This window comes from Biomphalaria glabrata, chromosome 3 (genome assembly GCF_947242115.1).
Source record: "Biomphalaria glabrata chromosome 3, xgBioGlab47.1, whole genome shotgun sequence".
Classification (NCBI taxonomy): Eukaryota; Metazoa; Mollusca; class Gastropoda; family Planorbidae; genus Biomphalaria; species Biomphalaria glabrata.
This window is the reverse complement of record NC_074713.1, coordinates 18,261,102-18,282,278: the sequence shown is the minus strand read 5'-3', so window position 1 is coordinate 18,282,278 and position 21,177 is coordinate 18,261,102. Positions and strand designations below refer to the sequence as shown.

Genomic DNA, 21,177 nt, shown 5'->3' with positions numbered 1-21,177 from the left:
CGACAGTCCAGCGCGCAAACCGCACGACCAGGCAGCCATCCGTAATGACCGGTGAATAGTTGTTCTCCCTTCCCCCTCTTATTTTTTCGTGGTGTGACTATCCGCAGAGATAAGAGAGTGATCTTTCCTTTACTTCTTCTTCTTGTTCAAACTCTTGAGCGACGAAGAGAATGATATATAGATTATCATTATTATTATTACAGTTATTATTGAACTTCTTTTCATTCTCTGGCACTGCCTGTGTCAAGCTTTTGTTAGAGAGTAACAAAATTCATTGTAGTCCTTTTAACAGTGTGCACTGAGAAATTTTCTTCGTGATGTGGCAGATCTGCAGCAGCCCGGGCATGCTACCCTGCCTCAAAGTGGCGCCCGGGTGGAAACGGCTGTAAGAGAAAGCAGCTAGGCCAAACAGATAGTGAAACTAGAATGCCTAATGGGTGCTAGAGTAGTACTATTGCACTGAGTCACTGGCAATAAGTGTCAATATAGGCACATGTAAGACTCTCTTCCGGATAGAATACGGTGAAATGGAGCTTCTTAGGGACATTTAAGACCTTCAATGTATTTATGTCAAATAACTTCCATATTTGTTTTATCTCTAAGATTAGGTTTTTATATTTTTTTCTGTTTTCATTTTCTGTTTTTCTTTTATTATGGGACATTATTATTATTGTTGTTTTTATAACGCCTCTACCATGTGCATACAATTTCTTTTGAAGAGATGGGGGGGGGGAGGAGAGTTTTCTTGATGCCCTTAGACGTTTATTGACCACAACTCAGCTCGAGTCAAACGAAGGCGTCTTTTACTTGGTCAAGAGTATTTCAAGTCGATCATGGAACATAGCCACAGTAACCTAAGTATGTTTTTCCTATCGCAACCAAATTAACTGTCTGCTATTCACATGGTTCTCAAAATGAAATAAATGGTACTCACCGCCTCCAAAATGACATATTTTGATGTATGTGCAGCAGTCAGCTGATCTTTCGTACTCACAACCTTCTTCGGGGGCTTGGGGTAGGCCTAAATCTTCGGGACAGACAGGATGGCATTGGAACTGGCCGTTTGACATACAGGTACAGTTGTCCTCACACTCGTGGACAAACTGTTCACCCACTTCGTACTTCTTCGACTTGTGTTCGCAATAGGATGCCGCTAGAGAAACGTATCAGAATAGAATTCTAGCATTGTCTCTACTTGGTATTTCTCTATGTATTGAACATGAATGTAGTCCTTTTACTGTAAAATTTGTATTCTATACATTGAAAATGATATTTTGAAATTATTACTTTTTAAAATTTAATATAAAAGGATGCAATAAGAATCAATTTAAATCTATTTTAAAATTTTTATTGTAGTATAAATAAAACATTTTATGATTTTAAAATATGTATTTATTATATGTATTATGAGGTGAAATGAATTATTCAACTCAACTATAAATCAATGCAACGTGTTTATTCGAGACTAATCGTTACAGAAGGCATCACCACTGACCTACGACGTCAAAGCCTGTGGGCTGTGGAGACCAATAAAGCTCGTTGCCACGTTGTACAGGCCAGCGGGCGGCAGCGGGCAATACATACGTGTGCGAATATTTATTTGTGTTTTCATTAAATGGACCTCTATATCTAACATAGACCTAGACTTCTGATTTAGAATTCCTGAGATCTAGTCCAGATCTACTTCTAGATCTAAAATCTAAATGTAATCTATGTTAGATTTACGTAAAATTATAGCTATAGCTTAGATAATCTTTCAATAAACTTGAAGCCACTTTAAATCCATTCAGTAATCGCAAAAAATCGGTACACTACGGCTGACTACGCCATGTTTTGTTTTTAACTTATTGACTGATTCCAATGATAGGCCTTTAAATTTAGAGTTAGAAGACGATGTGCTAAATGTTTCTGAAAATAATTTTTATTATACACTTGAATCAATAAAGCCTTACATTCGGAAATTCCGAACGCGATAGTCCTTTCAAGAACGTGCTAGTCCTTTAAAAACCAATGTTAGCTCTACATCTAAGTCTAGTATTCAAGTCAAATTTACATTTATTTATTTTGCTTTAAAACATCATAACAGTCAAAATAGAGTTTTCCCCTCGTGGCCAAAGAGCAAGTAATTTTTTTTCTCAGCTGTATACATCAACTGTTACATTTCTAGGAAAATCGTTAAAGTCGTTTTGAGACCCGCAGTACACGTCCATGTTCCTGTAGGTTCCATGAAGTTCTGACTTGAATAGAGGTATTGTAAAAAGAGCTTAGAAATTCGATTCTACGCCGTCAAAAAGTAAACACACAAATTAATTTATGGTTTATAAAAATGTTTCTTTCATCAATACTTCCGTAGTTTGTACCAACAAAGACCACCAAAAAAAAATGAAGCCTAACTTACCAACGGTGTCCACCATGATGACCTCCGAGTAGTTGCCTAGCGAACGTCCAGACCATATCGCCACCTTAACAAAATAAAGAGTCCCTGGACTGAGTTCTTTTAGTAGAGCCTTAGGCCTTTCCCCTACCTGCGAAAGAAACATCGATGATGATATTGTGTAAATAATGAAGATTTGGAAGCGCGGTGGCCGAACGGTAAAGCGCTTGTCTTCTGAACCGGGGTCCAAGGTTCGAATCCTGGTGGAGACTAGGATTTTTAATTTCGGGATCTCTGGGCGCCTCTGAGTCCACCCAGCTCTAATGGGTACCTGACATTAGTTGGGGAAAAGTAAAGGCGGTTGGTCGTTGTGCTGGCCACATGGCACCCTCGTAAACCGTAGGCCACAGAATCAGATGACCTTTACGTCATCTGCCCTATAGATCAAAAGATCTGAAAGGGGAACTTTTTTTTTTAATGAAGATTTAGAGGCGGTCTTTACAGTACGTGAGGTTTTGGCGAGTGTCATTCGAGATGTTAATAATTGTTCGTTTATCTGAAGCTCCAAACAGCAAGTACAATTTAACTGATGTATGTGTATTATATTCTTCAAGAAGAACATGAACTTTAAACAAACAAGCTGCTTTTAACTCTTTCTCTCCTAATTACGATATCATCGTTGAATTGGCCCCATTAAATTCAATTAATTTTTGATTTTATAAACTTTAATTTTGTGTTTTATAAAAAGAGCATACATTCTCCTAAAATTCTATACCAAAAGTAATGTTTTCTGGTTACATAGAAAATGTTATTGAAGTTTAATCATACATAAAAGGGTAGAATGTGCAAATGTGAAAAAAGAACTATTCTGACCGAATGTGGAAAATAATTACGGAGATAAAAAGTTAAAGCAAACTAAAAATATTAATAATAATAATAATAATCTTTATTAGCCGTAGGGAAATATATATTGCCATTTGTGCATTACTCCAAACAAAACATTATAACTATAAAAAAAAAATGTGTACATTCACACCAGACTCACTCATAATTTAGGCTACATGTGAAAAGTTTAAATCAAATTGTTTCTATTTAATGATTTCATTGTCAGGGGAACAAAAGAGTTAGTGTGTCTGTTTGTCTTTACTATCGGTGTCTTGTATCTCTTTTGTGATGGTAAATCACAAAATCCTGACCCAAAGGGTGATTTTTTATTTCTAGAATCTTTTTGCTTTTTTTAAGGCTGTTTGTCTCAAATAGCTGCACAAATGGGGTTTGTTTTTTGCCAATGACCTTACCATCAGCATTTAGGATTCTATGGATTTTAGTTTTATTTTTAATGCTCAGATTGCCATACCAGGCAGGGATATTAAAATTTAAAATATTGCAGATAAAACATAGCCAAGGCCTTTTCGCTAACATTAAACGAGGACAGTTTTTTTAGTAATCGTAATCTTTGCTGTCCTGTTTTGCTGATATAATCAGTATTTGCAGTAAAATTTAGTTTATTGTCTAGGATAGTGCCAAGGTATTTAAAGGTTTGCACTATTTCAATAGTCTCTCCAGCTACAGAAACAATATCATTTTCCTTCTTTTCCCTACGAAAATTGATTATCATTTCTTTGTGATTTTTTTTTACATTTAACGATGAAAAATTTTCTTTACAGTATTTTTCGATGTGTTCTATTGCTCTGAAATAGTCAATTACGTCTGAGCTCTCAGAGAGCAGGGCAAGAAGAGCCGCAGGGCAAGAAGAGCCGCAGGGCAAGAAGAGCCGCAGGGCAAGAAGAGCCGCAGGGCAAGAAGAGCCGCAGGGCAAGAAGAGCCGCATCATCAGCGAATTTTGTGAGGGAGCAAAAAGGACTATCGGATTGAAAATCATTGGTGTACAAAATGAACCACAATGGCGATGTCACAGCCCCCTGGGGCGCCCCTGTGTTAACTATGCGGGAATTTGATATTACATTATTTACCCTAACACTCTGTGGTCTCTGGGTCAAAAATTCATTAGCCCATAGTATTATATATGGACTAATCTTCAACGCTTTCATTATTTCAATAAGTTGCATGATATTAAAAGCTAATGAGAAATAAATAAAGAAGAATCTTACATCTTACAGATGTTTGTAGACACAATTTAGAATATTTAGAATGGCATCGTCTACACCTTTACCCTTTTGGTAAGAAAAAAGTAAAGGATCTAATTTACTACAAAGATCATTCAGAAGAAACATTTTAACCAATTTTTCTAAACATTTTGACACAATGGAAGTAAGTGAAACAAGTCTAAAGTCATTCATTTCCTTTGGTTTGGAAACCTTTGGCACAGGTACAATTATGGACAACTTCCACACAGATGGGATCTCATGGTTTAGTAGGTGTAGAATCACGAATGAATGATAGTTGAACAAGATTTACAAGATACAACTGCCTTAAAGCTACACGTCTTTTCTGTCTCATTTCTCTTGCTAGTCTCCCATTTTTTCAACATTCACACCAGTATTTAGTAACATGAACTTGTGGTTTCATCAGAACCACTTCAGCTTACAGAACTAACATATACATTCCAATTTTCTCATGATCACATCAGAAACACCGATATGCACTCCATAATACGGGGGCGTACTCCAAATTGTAACTCAAAATATCCTGCTTAGATATTTCCTTTTAATTGATAGGCCTAAAGATATCTGGGAAAGTGCTTGCATACGCAAGATTAGAAAAAAAAATTATTCGTAATGCATAATACGTTACTGGTTTCTAATTTTGATAAAGGAATTTTTTGGCTACGGTTTAAAATGGTAAAAGTGAAAGTTCCACTTTCATACCTTGTAGTCTATGGGGCAGATGATGTAAAGTTCTGTATCAGTGGCCCACGATTAACGAGGGTGTCATGTGGCCAGCACAATGGCTAACCGCCTTTACTTTTTCCCCAACTAATGTTGGGTACCCATTAGAGCCTTAGTGGACTCAGAAGCGCCATAAAGATCCAGAAATAAAAAATCCAAGACTTCACCAGGATTCGAACCCGGGACCCCGGTTCTGAAGGCAAGCGTTTTACCATTAGATTTAGAATGGACTTAGGATTTATACGACCAACACAATGACAAATAGCTTGTTCCGAAATTAATTCTGTGAGGCTGACTTCAAGAGAATACACACGTCATTAGTCCTCTCATTAGCTGGTACTCACGTTTATGCTCACTCCCATTCATTTATACTCACACGTTTATACTCTCTTCCCTTCATTTATAATCACACGTCTATACTCTCTTCCCTTCATTTATATTCACGTTTATACTCTCTTCCCTTCATTTATATTCACACGTTTATACTCTCTTCCCTTCATTTATATTCACACGTTTATACTCTCTTCCCTTTATTTATATTTACATGTTTATACTTTCTTCCCTTTATTTATACCCACACGTTTATACTCTCTTCCTTTTATTTATATTCACGTTTATACTCTCTTACCTTTATTTATATTCACATGTTTATACTCTCTTGCCTTTATTTATATTCACGTTTATACTCTCTTCCCTTTATTTATATTCACGTTTATACTCTCTTCCCTTTATTTATATTCACGTTTATACTCGCTTACCTTTATTTATATTCACGTTTATATTCTCTTCCCTTTATTTATATTCACGTTTATACTCTCTTACCTTTATTTATATTCACGTTTATACTCTCTTCCCTTTATTTATTTTCACGTCTGTATTTAATTCTTACGTTTACTTACGTCTTTATTCTTCCAGCCACTGTCTGAGTGATAGAACGTCGACTCCCTGTACATGACGACATACTCAAAATTGTCCAGTTCCTGAGCCACATGATCCCAGGTCAGATTGACACTGCTGGTGCTCACATTCAACACTGCGAGGTTGTACTGACCTGCAAACATGTTCAAATGGGGTGAGAGGGAGAAGGGGGTCATGGCAAACGTTAGAGTCATTGAGTAGAAACTTGGGTTTTTGAGTCACTCGATGTGTGAGCATCATATCGGAGGGGGTTAAGTTTGACGTTGTAATTAGAATCGATGTTGGGTTTTCTAGTTAGTAAAAAAAAAATCCACTAAAAACTTAGGACAAAAAAAATGTCCTAGTAACTGAAACTTCACCTAAAAAAATGAATAGTTGATCTGAAATTATTTTTTTTTTACTTTGAAAGTTTATCTTTTCAAAAACTTTGAAATGTCAACATTTTAACTCTTTGTCTTCTTATTTTAAAAGTTTTATATGAAAAGCTACAGACCCCCATATCTCTATGCATACGTCCAGTAAGAACTGTATCTCGAAGTACGTTTTAATTAGTAGATGAACTTATCGCCAAGATGCAACGTATTTAGAAAACTACGAAGTAATTAATGAATTAAATGTCTCCAGCTTGAGTTACATTCTTTCAAAAGTTAATGTGAGACTACAACTGGGGAATAACTTTAATAAAAATGTACATTCCTCACTGAGAGAGGAATGGAGAAAGACTGTTGACAAATCTTGTGTGGTGCCCCAACGGTCCAACAGACTAATGGGTAAGTGAAGACGAAGGTGAAGAATCTATTCACTGCTACCAAACAAATGCACTCGATGTCTGTGGGACAAGACTTTTAATTTCTTTTTACAAAGCTTATATCAACTCACTCTGTCTGTCTGTCTGTCTGTATGGTAAAAAGTTTGAACATTTTTTTTCTCCCATTTCCCTTTTTTTTTTTGGATCAAGTTAAAACTTTGAACAATTATTCATTGAATCAATCAAAAATTAAGCAATTGTTAAATATTTTGTTAGTGATTAATTATTTTGTAAAAAGCTTATTACTTATATTGAGTGAAATGGCATCAATTATTTGAATCAACAATGTAGTTAATTTTTAATAGATTTAGATTAACAATTAAATATTTGTGCGATTGAAAATATTTTTAATAATTGTTTTTGTTTAGTGCAACTTTCATCTCTATAGAATGCTCGGTGCACGATGCTCCGCAGTCTGAATTCGAACTCGGGGTCTCGAGCCACCACGATAGAAGGCCAACATGTTAGCCACTGAGCCATACAAGTACTTGTAAACAAAAATAGAGGGTTTTAAGGCTAAAGCGCGACCTAATTCTCCCTCTACATAAGGCTTATCTCCCCTTAGCTATATTTTTCTATAAAAAAAAAAAAAATTAATAAATTTCGACTACTAATTGATTCAATCATTTGAGCTTTTTTTTTTAAATTGATTCCCGTGCTGTCATTGACAATGAACAATTGCGCTAAATTATGCAAATATGGCAAGTGGTAGAATTAAGGTTTACAAAAACTTCAACCAGACAGACAGAGTGATTTAATAGAAACTTTTAAAAAAAATCAGAAGTAGGCCTACAGTCATCACAATCTCAAACACTAAAGATTATATTTTTTACGATAGTACTTCCAATAGTATTTGTCATACACGTCCTTATAGTACCTCAAGTACTGTCACTAAAGTACTGTCTCTAAAGTAATGTCCCTAAAGTGCACTTGAGATCTCAAGAATGCTGTTGATAAATAAATCCTGATAGATATAATAAATTTTATAAAGTTTTTTTTATGGAACTTGGAACTGTCTCTGATTTAATCTTAAGGTATGTACTCATAAATTCAATAGTAAACATAAACTGTGGTTTTCTATAAAGTTCTATAAATCCCCCCCCCCTTCCAACCCTGCGGCCTACTTTGTGTTCAGAAGAGAAAGAGGAAACTCTTAGCAGGGCCGGCATTAGGCATAGGAAAAATAGGCAGCCGCCTAGAACTTCAATTGGGCCTCGCACAGGACTAAACCAAAAAAAAATTGCAATACTTGGATCTGGTCTTAAACATAGTAGAACACTGGGACTCTCTGTTTATTAGTTCAACTGTGTTTATAGTAGAGCACTGGGACTCTCTGTTTATTAGTTCAACTGTGTTTATAGTAGAGCACTGGGACTCTCTGTTTATTAGTTCAACTGTGTTTATAGTAGAGCACTGGGACTCTCTGTTTATTAGTTCAACTGTGTTTATAGTAGAGCACTGGGACTCTCTGTTTATTAGTTCAACTGTGTTTATAGTAGAGCACTGGGACTCTCTGTTTATTAGTTCAACTGTGTTTATAGTAGAGCACTGGGACTCTCTGTTTATTAGTTCAACAGTGTTTATAGAAAAGAGATTGCGATAAATGAATTTCAGTTGTTTGCCAATTTAGATATAGACGCCCAGGTTTTGAATACATTGCTTCATTTGATTCTTTCCCTATTTATTTGTTCGTTTTCTGCCATTTGACGCCACCAAATTCACTTCGCCTAGAGCCACCAATTATCCAAGGCCGGCCCTGCTCTTTGAATAATAGAAAAAAAGTGTTGGGGCTGTGAAGGCAATAATTTATGAGCCTCATTCTGGTATCCTCTTGGTATCAAGCAGACGATGGCACGGACTTCATGCAGTGGAGCTTCTGGAGATCTGTCAATAGGACTGAAGTACACTGAATATATTTTACCAATCTCGGGTGTCAGTCACGTGATCCTTATTGTATTTGTGTATGTGTTTGCATGCTTTCTATCATACACACACACACACACATACAAGACTTTTTTTCTGACGGTAAGCACCCGTACGGCGTACCGGCACCTTTTTCAATGTGGGGAAAAAATAATTACTTTTCTTGTATTTTAACGTTTATTATTAATTTATTAGTAGTTAAAGGTTAGGCAATCCATCACTGAGTAGCGGCAACTAATTACTGAGTAGCGGCACCTTTTTTTTTTTTACAGAAAAGCACTGTATATATATATATATATATATATATATATATATATATATATATATATATATATATATATATATATATATATATTATATATATATATATATATATATATATATATATATATATATTATATATATATATATATTATATATATATATATATATATATATATATATATATATTATATATATATATATTATATATATATATATATATATATATATATATTTATATATATTATCGAAGAGTGTCCTTCTCAGCGTTTTACAGTGTTTCTCAAAACTGACAGCCCTCGGGGTACCCAGTGCGCAACGAGGAATATGACGGCAGAGTCGACCCAGAAAATTGATTTTATTTGGAATATTATCCATTTGTGCCTGTGTGTGTTGTGTGTCTGTTCTAACAAGCCAGGTATTGATTCCGTATGTACCTCTAAACATTTGTTGAAAATGATATTTGACTGGGAGCTCGAAATTATCCGTGAGTTTCGTTGAGCACAGATGTGGCGTCAATTGTGGGAATACGACGAACTTCATTTATATTTTTTTTAAAAGATTTGTTTATAATATAAATCTTAGAGCAACAATCATCTATAGTGTTCTATTAATGCAATAGAATAACGATCATCTATAGAATAAAAAGTGTAAATAGAATTACAATCGTCTATAGAGTAAAAATTTAATTACACTCATCAAGACAATCATAAAACGTCATAATAATAATAATCACCTACCTATAGAGTAACATCAGAAAAAAGTTATAAAAAAAAATAAAAAAAAATAGAAATCTTGCTGAACCAAAGTAGAAGAAATTTTTTAAAAATATTCTAAAAATCTAAATTGTAAAAAAAAAAATCGTTTGTGTTTGATTCTATTTCTAGTTAGTATTGGGAAGTTTTACAACAAACCAGGCAATGTCAAGGACGTACAATAGTGCTTCCAATATGTCAACTGAATAGAATGGCAGCTTGCGAAGTTTGATGCTGCAATGCTTACATTTTTAAATATACACATATCCTATACCTTTTAGAAAACAAAGCGTATCAACACTTAACACCTTTCTTTACTCAATACACCAGATACCACCAATCAAAAAACTGGCTAGTTCAAGTTTTGTTCAGCCATGGATGAAAATCTCTAATATTGTGGATTGTAGAGTATTTTATGCAATAAGCACTTTTTAATTTTTAAATTCACAAATGTGTAGGATAGATTTGAACATTTGTCTTTCGCTTCGTGTGTGTTACTTTGTAAACAGATTTCAAGTGACTTCAACAAACACATGTTAAACAAGAAGGAGAGAATGGGGGGGGGGGGGAAGGTTACTTGCAACCAACATTAACTTACAAACAACATCTCTTTGATTTGTTAACTTTCTCTTTTTCTGTCTGTCTCTCTCTATGCCCACTTCTGGCCTACTTTTATCTATCACGCACCGTTGAGTAGCTTTGCACATTCAACTTTTGCCTGCTTGCCTGTCTTTGCATATGTCTAAATTTGTTGTGACTCTCGCTATTAATTTACTCGGAACAAAATCTAAAAAAAATAATTCTTTGATTTGTGGAGGATTTGTTGGTTTTTTTTTTAAACGTATGCAAGACTTTTATTTGGAAACATTTTCTTTTTCTGGAGAACTCCATTTAAAACAAGAAAAACTCTTGAATCAATCAATGCCTTACTTCAAGACCAGTCGTTATAGAAGGCGTCAACACTAACCTGCAACGCCATAACCTGTGGACAGTTTAGACCAATAGCCAGTACAGACCTGTGACGTGGCAAAGACCTGTTGGTCTAAACTGTCCACAGGTTGTGACGCTGCAGGTCAATATTTTGGCCTTCTATAACGATTGGTCCCGCTCCCGAACACGATAGTCTTGTTCAAGGACGCCATAGTCTTGTTCAAGGACGCGATAGTCTTGTTCAAGGACGCCATACACCTTTCAAAACCGATGTTGGCTCTAGATCTCAGTCACACTGTCTAGTACTGAAGCCAAATTCACATTTATTTTTTTTTCTTTGAAAAATTATAAGGGTCAAACTGGAGTTCTCCACATGTGGCCAACGAGTTAGTAATTCTTTTCTCAGCAATATAAATCGACTGTTAAATTTCTAGGAAAATTGTTAAAGCCGATTTTGAGATCCGCGATGCGCGTCCAGGATCCTGAAAGTGCCATGAAGTTCAGACTTGAATAGAGGTATTGTAAAACAAAAACGAGATCACAATAATCTTTTAATTCGATTTTTGTTGATTCTGACTGATATTCTCTTAGACCAAATAATTTAAACATAAGTTTATTTAAATAGGGAAAGGGATATTGTTTACTTCCATGGAGGTTTAATTTTGTGCTTAATAATTGAACTATTAATAGAAATGTCATTCTCTCATCCATGTTAGTTGTAGAAATAATGGTCACTGGTCTATCTACAGGCCACACACACACACACACATCTGGAAGACAGAAGGCTACTTTAACATGCGAACGTAGAGACAAGTACTTTAAGGCCATTGAGGACAAATTTAATTTTAAAACAATAGGGGATTTTTTTTTCTCCCCCCTTCCCTTTTACGCTAGTGTGAATAAAACGTCACTTGCTCCAGGGGCATTAACCGCCATTAGAATAAAATATACATTTCGAAAGGAGTGGGTCAATATTATCTCCCCTCCCTACACCCGCCACTTCCCGGTCTCTTCTTCCTAGTAATTGTTTTTCTTGGTGGCCGTAATCTATTTTCCCATACATTTGACAGTGTCATTCTCTTCTTCTAGAATAGCGGCCGTGACTCTGTGCCACATATCTGGACTTGCTTCACATTCCTGTTTAGACAAAGCGATTCTGGTTGGGGCAGAGGTATAAGGGAAAAAGAGACGGGGGGTCACTCGTTGGCCCTAAATAAACACGGACAGTGGCCGTCACTTGTCGAAAAGTCAGGTTTCCTACGTTGACTCGCCAGCTGAAGAGTGGACCTAACAAGAGGGAGAGAACTGGACCTGTTTCAACTACCCACAACTTCCTGATTGACTTGTAGACCGATTCAATTGAAAACAAACTATGAACTGTTGTGTTCCGCAATCAACACTTTTGTTCCAATTAAGATTGTTAATAGAATGTCAATAAAATGAATGTTGTCGGAATATGTGCAAATATTTGTATGAAAATACTGTTACAACATGGCTACTATAATGATATAATGCTTCTGTACATTTAGTGTGATTCTTCTACAACACACATATACTTTCTAGAGATACTGTCACTAATTTCTAATACATGCAGGCAATTACTTTTCCATTATCTCTCTCCCTCTCTCTCTCTCACACACACATTTTTTTACTGTCTGCCATTGCAAGTTATTGAAAATGTTCACATTTACACACACACACACACACTTTAAAAAACAAATATAATCTATCCTACTTTTTTTATGTTTAGTGTGTAACAAACAAATTTTAAAAAAATATTTCGAAATGTGTTTCCACTTATATACCTCAAGAACAATTAGGAGCATCTATCTATAGAATAGAGAGTCACAATTCGATATCAGATCGTATGCTTGGCTTGAACACGCGATTTGAAAACATGTTATGGCATGAGTTAAGATCTTTTTACAAAGCTTATTTGAACTCACTCTAGTAAAACATTTGTACACGATATTTCTCCCTTTTCTCATTCTCGGATCAAGTTGAAACTTTGCACTTTAATATTGTTCATTGTCCCTAACAAAGCATGAATTAATTAAAAAAAAAAAGACAAATTATTTTATCAATTAGCCATAATTTTTTTTTTCATGGAGAGACAGTACTATTTAAGGGGAGATAAGCCTTGTGTAGATAATTGGGTCGTCGCCAGTAAAGTTGAAACAAACAATAGACAATGATATATATTTTTTTAATTTTAAAAGGACTTGCCTGTTTCAGTGCCTAGCTGAAGGGCAGCAAGGAAACCTTCTCCGATTCTCCCTAATACCCCCCCCCCCCAACCACCTAAGTTGGACGATAGCGTATTGGGCGTGCTAATAATTACAAATTTCACTAAACAAAAAGTTAATGATAAATATTTCCAATCGCACACATTTATACTAGATTTCTATATCTATATCTATTTGTTTGTTAACAGCGCTTTATAAATAAAATTATTATTATTATTATTACAAATTAATTACAATATTCAGTCACACCAGCTGTTATATGTACTGTGAGAGTATGTTTATATACAGGCCTATATAACTTGATTGGTGAGTTCATGGCATGATTGTAGTGTTTAGTTTTCTTCATTTCAAAATAGGACCAACAGAACAAGGTAAACTTATTACCCAAATAATTTGGCTCCCTGACAGCGCTTCGGACTATCGTCATCATGGCCCCATGTTCGAATCCTTAACGATAGTATACCCTAGTATAAGCTAGAGAGTGATCATCTTCGATTTTAAAGAAACGCCTCAAACTGACAAGGTAAAGAATATTTAAGTTGCTTCCCTTTCAACAAATTCCCAATACATTTATACAAAGAACAAAATAGTTCATCCAAAATATAAAAAAAAGCGAAGTGGCCTGAGATCCATACAAAACTTTTATTTTCTGGATAACATGTCCACGCCCCTGCCATCAAGTCTCACTTAGTAACTTGTGTAGAAGTTGGACCACGTGCACAGTATATTGCTGGTCACGTTGTGCATTAGTCACGGCCAGGTAATGACTGAGTGAGATGGCGGTACCGACCTGATCAAAGTCAGGTAATGGTGTAACAAAACAAAACAAAAAAAGATCCCTAACTCCGTTACATCTATTTCTATCGTCTGCTGTTAGTACTATTGCACTGCGATTGTAGCTGCCGCCAATTGATTCGGTATTGCCATCAGTAATATAGTAATAAAGAAAAATGAGAAAAAAAAGCTTTCAGTTAATAACATTTAAAAAAAAATTAATCTTGGTGGATTTCCCAAAAAGCTGCATAATTATTCCATGCTAGGTACTAAAACACACACACACAAACAGTACATATATTGAAGAGTTTAATGAGGAGTGCATAAAAGGTGATTAGTATTGGAGAGTCTCCTCGATGGCGGATAACTCTAAATAGCTATTTGATTCTTGGTGTATCGGGTGTACAGAATATAAGAAGTGTGAATAAATTTTCAAAGGGTTATGACTGTGTGTGTGTGTGTGTTGGTGCAGACTTTAAAATCAAGTTTCTCAGCTCTTTTGCTTGTAGTACAAACTTTTTTTTTTGTTATTTAGTTTTCATTAGCGGTCTATCCATATGACGCTCTCGACATTGTCACATCTCGTCCGATTCTCCCTTTGTAATTTTCAGTTTTTCTTGAGGTTTCCTTATATCGCCTCCACACTTCTCCATATCGCTTTTTTTTAAAGGTACTGTATCTTATTGCTTAATTGATAGAACTGGAATTTAAAATTCCAGCAAAGAGAAGATTATTCTGCTAAAAATGATCTTGAAAATCTTGAAAGAAGTGATCACTTACCCAGACAGGTTCCTTCTCCATCGAGGATTATTTCCCCCTGTTCATCCGCACAATAAAATCCTAGCCCCGTGTCGCAATCGAGTCCTTGTTCCGGAGAACAGGCCTGACTCGGTTCCACGGGGCAGCACCCATTCTGCAGCGTAGGGCGCTCCCCTCGGCACTCTGTACTCTGCGGACATCGTTCGTGGGAGGGAGGAAGGAATGATAAGAAGAGTATGAAAATGAGGCTGAGGTTGAAAGTGCTGAGAGAGGAATTGTCTTGCATTCGTACGAACTAGACTTGTCTCCCTGGCATGGGCTTGCTACTTTCAACTGGCATTGGCATTTGGTGATCACGTGACAGAGAAGGACGAGTGCTGATCGGATGATCTCTGTAAATGGATAAAATAGACGATAAAAAATATAACCAATTTTTAAATATTTGGACTAGTGATATATAACTTTAAACTGAACGGCCATATCTCGAGGATATCAGGGTAGGTAAAGACCTTCCTGCAGGGAACAGCATCAGGAAAAAGAAGATGCAGACAGAGAAAGCGATGGGAAGACAACATCAAAGAATGTCATTGAAAGAGATTCTATTCAAGGCGAAAGACAGAGTGGAATGGAGAAAGACGGTCGACATATCATAAGTGAAGATCAACGGCCGACAGACAAAGTGATATGTGGAGGAAGTGAAATAAGCGTTAAATCAATGCATTACTATATCCACAATAATTACTTTAGTCGCACTTTAAAAAAATGTAGCTTACTAAGTGAAACACCATCTAATATATAAAGCACACAGTAAGGCGTATGTATGTATGTATGTATGTATGTATCATGGGCGTAGCCAGGATTTTTTTTCGGGGGAGGGGGGGGGGGGGGTTTTGGGGGGATTTTTTCTCCCCCTCCTTCCCCCCCCCCCCCCCCTGAAAAAAAATATGTATATGTTTGTATGGATATATGTATGTGTATGTGTACTTAATTAATCTTTATTACATTCTGACCCTTCATTCTTTTGGAAGACGCTTATTATGCCCTAGAATAGGTTCTTCCTGGAGTTTGTGAAAAAATTGTAGACTCCTCGCCCTTGGTAGCAAGGGGTCTGTGGGAGCGCTGAAAGCTCCCCCAGCGAGGGGGAGGAGCCCCGTCGCCAAGCACTATTTCTGGTATTGAAAGCCAACTAAATGCATATTCTGATGTACCTACAGTGCATTCTTTTGCTATTTAAAAGTTTTATTTCAAAAACCTAATGTGCTATTCTTACTGAATTAGACCTTCCCACGCCGCTCGGCGCATTTGCTGGCAAGCTGTTTCCACAAACATCTGTCAGTGACAATGTCTGAAGCCTCTTCCTACCTTCTCTGAGGACCTCCATGAAAGTGTGGCGCCAAATTGTACTAGGATGTCATTGCAAATCTTATTATGCGTAATTCATTTTGTCGGAGAACATGTCCCGCAAACCTGATGCGACGCTCTGTCACAACCTTACTAAGGGGTCGACTCGCATGGTATGTATGTATGTATGTATGTCCCGCATCGAAATCAAAACCGTTTGATCAATCTTAATAAAACTTGGCTTAAATGTTCCTTAGATCATGGCGGAGACCGTAGTGTATGTTTAATGTCACACCCAGAACCGGAAGGCCCTAAAACTAAAACTAAATATACCGCTATTAAAAGACGAAACTACTTTAAAAATATGGTAAATCGGTTTTCACAGTACTTTATGTTAGATATGAATATATCGTATGAACGGGTAAACCCATTTTCACACTCTACTTTCATTTTCGTGGAAAAATATACAAATATGAAAAGGAAACATTCGCCATGTTTGACTTAGGTCTACATCCAATTCACAAGATCATTAATACCCAAACTAAGAACCGCAGGCCGTGGGTAATATCCGCTAGCATGGGCGTAGCCAGGGGGGGGTTTTTGGGGTTCAAACCCCCCCCGAAATGAAATCCCCCCCCTCGGGGGGGGGGGAGACGGACTTTAGTGACTGATTTTTTGCTTTGATTTTCTTTATTTTAGGTAAGATTTTAATACTAAACCATCACTTACCCCAAAGGGGTTTTGAGTTTAAAACCCCTACCATGGGGTTTTGAGTTTGAAACCCCCTGACAGGGGGTTTTGAGTTTGAAACCCCCTACCACGGGGGGGGGTGGGGGTGGAAGACGGACTTTAGTGACATGTTTTTTTGCTTTGATTTTGTTAATTTTAGGTGAGATTTTCATATTAAACCATCACTTGCCCCAGCACAGCTAAAGGGGCTTTAAAACCCCTAACAGGGGGTTTTGAGTTTAAAACCCCCTACCAAGGGTTTTGAGTTTGAAACCCCCTACCAGGGGTTTTTGCAGTTAAATCCCTCTCTTCTATAAAACAAAACACACAAAAAATGCAAACGATAATCCCCAAATTCCAAGTGCACAGTTAAGGAAGATTTTGATTTTAAAACCCCCTCCAAAATTTACGATAGACCCCCTCTTCAATATGAAAAAAAACAAACAAATTATGCATTCAAAATGTTATGAGCGTAGCTAAATGGGTTTTGACTCAGTTTTAAGTTTAAACTCCCCTCCAGTGGAGTTTGAAGCTAAAAAATACATCTTCAATAAAAAAAAAAAAAAGCAAATTACACACTCTAAAATCTAAGAGCGTAGCCATATGGGTTTTGAGTTTAAACCCCTCGCCAGCGGGGTTCGAAGTTAAAAAATACATCATCAATGTAAAAAAAAAAAGCAAATTACGCACTCAAAATGCTATGAGCGTTGCCAAAAGGGGTTTTGAGTTCATATCCCCCTTCACAAGGGTTTGATGCTAAAAAATACCTCTTCATATAAAAAAAAAGCAAATTACACACTAAAATTATTTGAGCGTAGCCAAGCGAATCGGGGGTTTTGAGTTTAAACTTCTTTCCTCCAGATGGTTTTGAGTTTAAAATCCCCCTTCAGAGCGTTTTGAGGTGGAAAACCTCTTTCTTCAATATTACTCTAAAGCTAACTACAGTTACCAAATTCTATGATCGAAGCTAAATGGGGTTTTGAATTTAAAAAACTACAACAAAGTCCTGAGATTTTTAGTTTAAAACCTCTAACAGATGATTTTGACGATAAAACTCATGTTTTCGATATAAAATTTAAAGCGTATCCAAGAGAGGTTACATTTCTACCAGTGGCGGGGCTCCATTAATAAAGTGCAGTGAATAGTCATCTGCCGAAATTGAAAAACACTAAATGTGGCTCAACAAAGATGGCTAAGACAGATTTTAGGAGTTAGTGATTGAGATCGGGTATAAGTCAAGGAAATCCTATGCCGAACTGGGAGTCGACCCCTTAGTAAAATTGTGACAGAGCGTCGCATGAGGTTTGCGGGACATGTTCTCCGACAAAATAAATTACGCATAATAAGAGTTGCGATGACATCCTAGTACAACTTGGCGCCACACATTCATGGAGGTCCTCGGAGCAGGTGGGAAGAGGCTTCAGAAATTACCAGTGACAGATTTTTGTGGAAACAGCTTGACGGCAAATGCGCCGAACGGCGCGGCAGGGTCTTAGTCAGTAAAAACAGCACATACATTTTTGAAATAAGACTTTTTAATAGCAGGAAAATGCACTGTAGATACCTCAGAATATGCATTTTGTTGACATTCTATGCCAGAAATAGTGCTTGGCGGCGGGGCTCCGCCCCGCTCTAGGGTGAGCTCCTAGAGCTCCCCCAAAGCCCCTTGCTGGCAATGGTGGGGAGTCAACATTTTTTTCACTAACTCCAGGAAGAACCTATTCTAGGGCACAATAAACGTGTTCCAAAAGAATGAAGGGTCAGAATGTAATAAAGATTATGAACACACACACACACATACATACAAATATTTTTTTCGCGAGGGGGGGGGGGGCGGGGGGGGGGAGAAAAATCCCCCCCCCTAAACCCCCCCCCCCCCCCCGAAAAAAAATCCTGGCTACGCCCATGTCCGCTAGTACAGTGATTCCCAAAGTGGTCTATATAGACCCCTAGGGGTCTACGAAGTCTTCCAAGGGGTCTACGAAAGTGAAAAAGTAAATTGGCGTTTTATGAGATGTCCATGGGATCTATGACTTTAATGTTCACACCCCATTAATTAACTATTTCAAACACTTATAAATGATTTGTACCTTACTTATAAATATTTATCACACTATACAAAAGTAAAATAGTTGTATTTAATTTCAATACTTATTTAAATAGTTAATTTTGTCTACATATAAGTAATGTTTAACAAAAAGAAATCTTGATTTTAAAGCTTTGATTATTTATTTCCTTGTACATTAAGCGATTGTCTATAATAAGAGCCTTTTTATGACCATAAGAAACCAATTACACTCGAGGATAATTTGAGACGATGCCACCCTGATAAAAAGAGAAAAGTGAGAAAAAAGTTCAGAATAGACTCACAAAATCTTTCTTCAACATCATATAGAAAAGATGGTGGTTTGTGAGCGTTTTACAAGATCTCTTTACCTATAGCCAAATATGGAAAACACTGTAGATAAAACATTGATTTTACCAGCCCTTGAAGTAGTTTTAAAAACTGTTTTACACAAACCTTTATCTGATATTATGAAACGAATTTCTTTTAGTAACACTACAGTTCAAGGGCACATTGGTGGGATGAGCTTTAAAGCTGCAAACTGCCTAATGGTCTTCAGCTCCATATTTTTCCCCAGGGCTGACCCAAGAAACCTTTCCCATGTTTGGGTGTATAGCTGCAAAGCAGCAGAGGTTTGAATTCTATTTTCCTTCGGCTAGGTAGGCTGCAAGCCAAGGCTAATGAGTCCCTCCTGCCCGAAGCTTACTGGTAACTCACCTTTGCCCTTTCTTCTGTTAGTGAAAACAGCTCCGCAGGCCGAATATTTGAGCCACACGTGAAAGATCAAGACATACACGAGAAACTCTTGGCGAAAACTTTTACAAAAGTACACAACGCAAATTAATGAATTAATATAAAATGTTTGAAGGACTACTTCATAGAACAACGAATTCCTATATGAAACAATATCCGGAGAAACGGATGATGAACTTGCACAAAAAAAACGCAATACATATTTTATATGTTATTTTAATTGGTTTAAATATGAATTCTATCTGTAAAAAAAAGATAGATCTCTCTAACTTATGATGTAGCTTTACATTACTTTTTCACTCTTCATTTCACTGCAGTTAGAAATTAGTTTCAATAATTATTTTATGAATGTGCAAAAATGCAATATAATTTAAGCAGGGGGTCTACCAAAAATCAGAAAACATGGCAAGGGGTCTACGAGACAAAAAAGTTTGGGAACCACTGCGCTTGTAGCTTATAAAAGTTCCTAAACATGCTACTCTTTAATTTATAATTCCTGACCAAAACGATACACCGTACTTTTTAGCTCCTTCAAAAACGTTATTTATTCGTTAGTATACTCTTTATAAACGATTGATGATTTAATCTTCATCCACCTTAGGCTTAGGTCTACTTTTTACTTTTTTAAAAGAAAGTACAAAAAAGAAATAATGATGATGAACTATTCTGTTATTCCTCAAAGAATAAATAACGCATATAAAACATTTGAACCCGCTGTCTACAGCTTAGTATTGTCCTGTATATATTGTATTGAATTCTACTTTATTTTAAGAGTAATACATAAAAGACTTAATTGTAAAAGGCGCTACGGTTATGGCGTTAACAAAAAAAAAATAGTGTTCATGAATTAACCTCACTAGTTGGCATTAACATCAACAGGGGCAACACAAGTGGTTCTAAGCTTAGAAATCGAAACTGATTTTCAATAAAAATGCATGGGGATATTGTATTTTCTAAATTAAGCCTTGATATAGGCCAATATTGTATTTAAATTTATTCCTTTGCACTGTAGTTTCGATGCACATGTTATTTAATCAGTATTGAGTTATTTAATTTAAAAGTAGAAATTAGATCTATGTCAGTTCATATCTAGGAAAGTGGTAGCGAAATTTGAAATACAAATTTTTATTAAAAGTAAAAAAAAAATTCTATCTTTAAAAGTCTACACAGATGAACACATTTTAGTCCAAAGATTTGTGCCTTAGACTGAAGGCAAAAAAGTACCTCTAGGAAGAAAGTGAAACGTCTGTATTCACGGGTTAGTTCACACTCGCGTCTCCAATGACACAATGGGACTTGAACTGTGCACGTATTCGGAAGCCTGGTAGCGTATCGAATGTTATCTAGCATCCTGTTAGTTCATTTATAGTTCATCCAATGAATCTGTTTATCGGCTGCTCATCCTACACTGTGCATGGCGGCTTTTTTTTTTCCCAGAGAAAAATGAAGGCTTATGGGAAATGAAGACGGAACATATCAAGCGCATTTAAATCTGTGTTCTGTTTTTTTTTTTTACCGCTCTCCCCCCTCTCTCCTCTCTTCGCCAAATCTCCCCACCCCCGGCTCTCTCTCTCTCTCTCTCTCTCTCCCTCTCGTTGCCAATGTTCAAGTGTATATCTCAAAAGGTAAACCTAGACTAGACCTCGTGCTATTTGATGGAATTCCCGTTTCAAACCTTCATTATCAGAGAAT

General features: G+C 36.4%; 1 protein-coding gene across 4 annotated transcripts in view; it reads right to left on the bottom strand.

Annotated features, from left to right (window-relative positions):
- The window catches only part of LOC106058219 (uncharacterized), a 69,457-nt gene that overhangs the window by 25,324 nt on the left and 22,956 nt on the right, over positions 1 to 21,177 (bottom strand). For 2 of the 4 annotated variants that reach the window (XM_013215590.2, XM_056023833.1), the window contains exons 1-5: positions 20,710 to 20,964; positions 14,619 to 14,989; positions 6,123 to 6,274; positions 2,399 to 2,525; positions 935 to 1,153 (exon numbers count right to left, since the gene is read on the bottom strand). In XM_013215590.2, the coding sequence (XP_013071044.2) occupies positions 935 to 1,153; positions 2,399 to 2,525; positions 6,123 to 6,274; positions 14,619 to 14,883 (763 nt within the window). In that variant the 5' untranslated portion in view covers positions 14,884 to 14,989; positions 20,710 to 20,964. Of the gene's footprint in view, positions 1 to 934; positions 1,154 to 2,398; positions 2,526 to 6,122; positions 6,275 to 14,618; positions 14,990 to 19,449; positions 19,626 to 20,709; positions 20,965 to 21,177 lie in introns of those variants that run through there. The other 2 variants (XM_056023832.1, XM_013215591.2) reach the window with 2 other exon arrangements.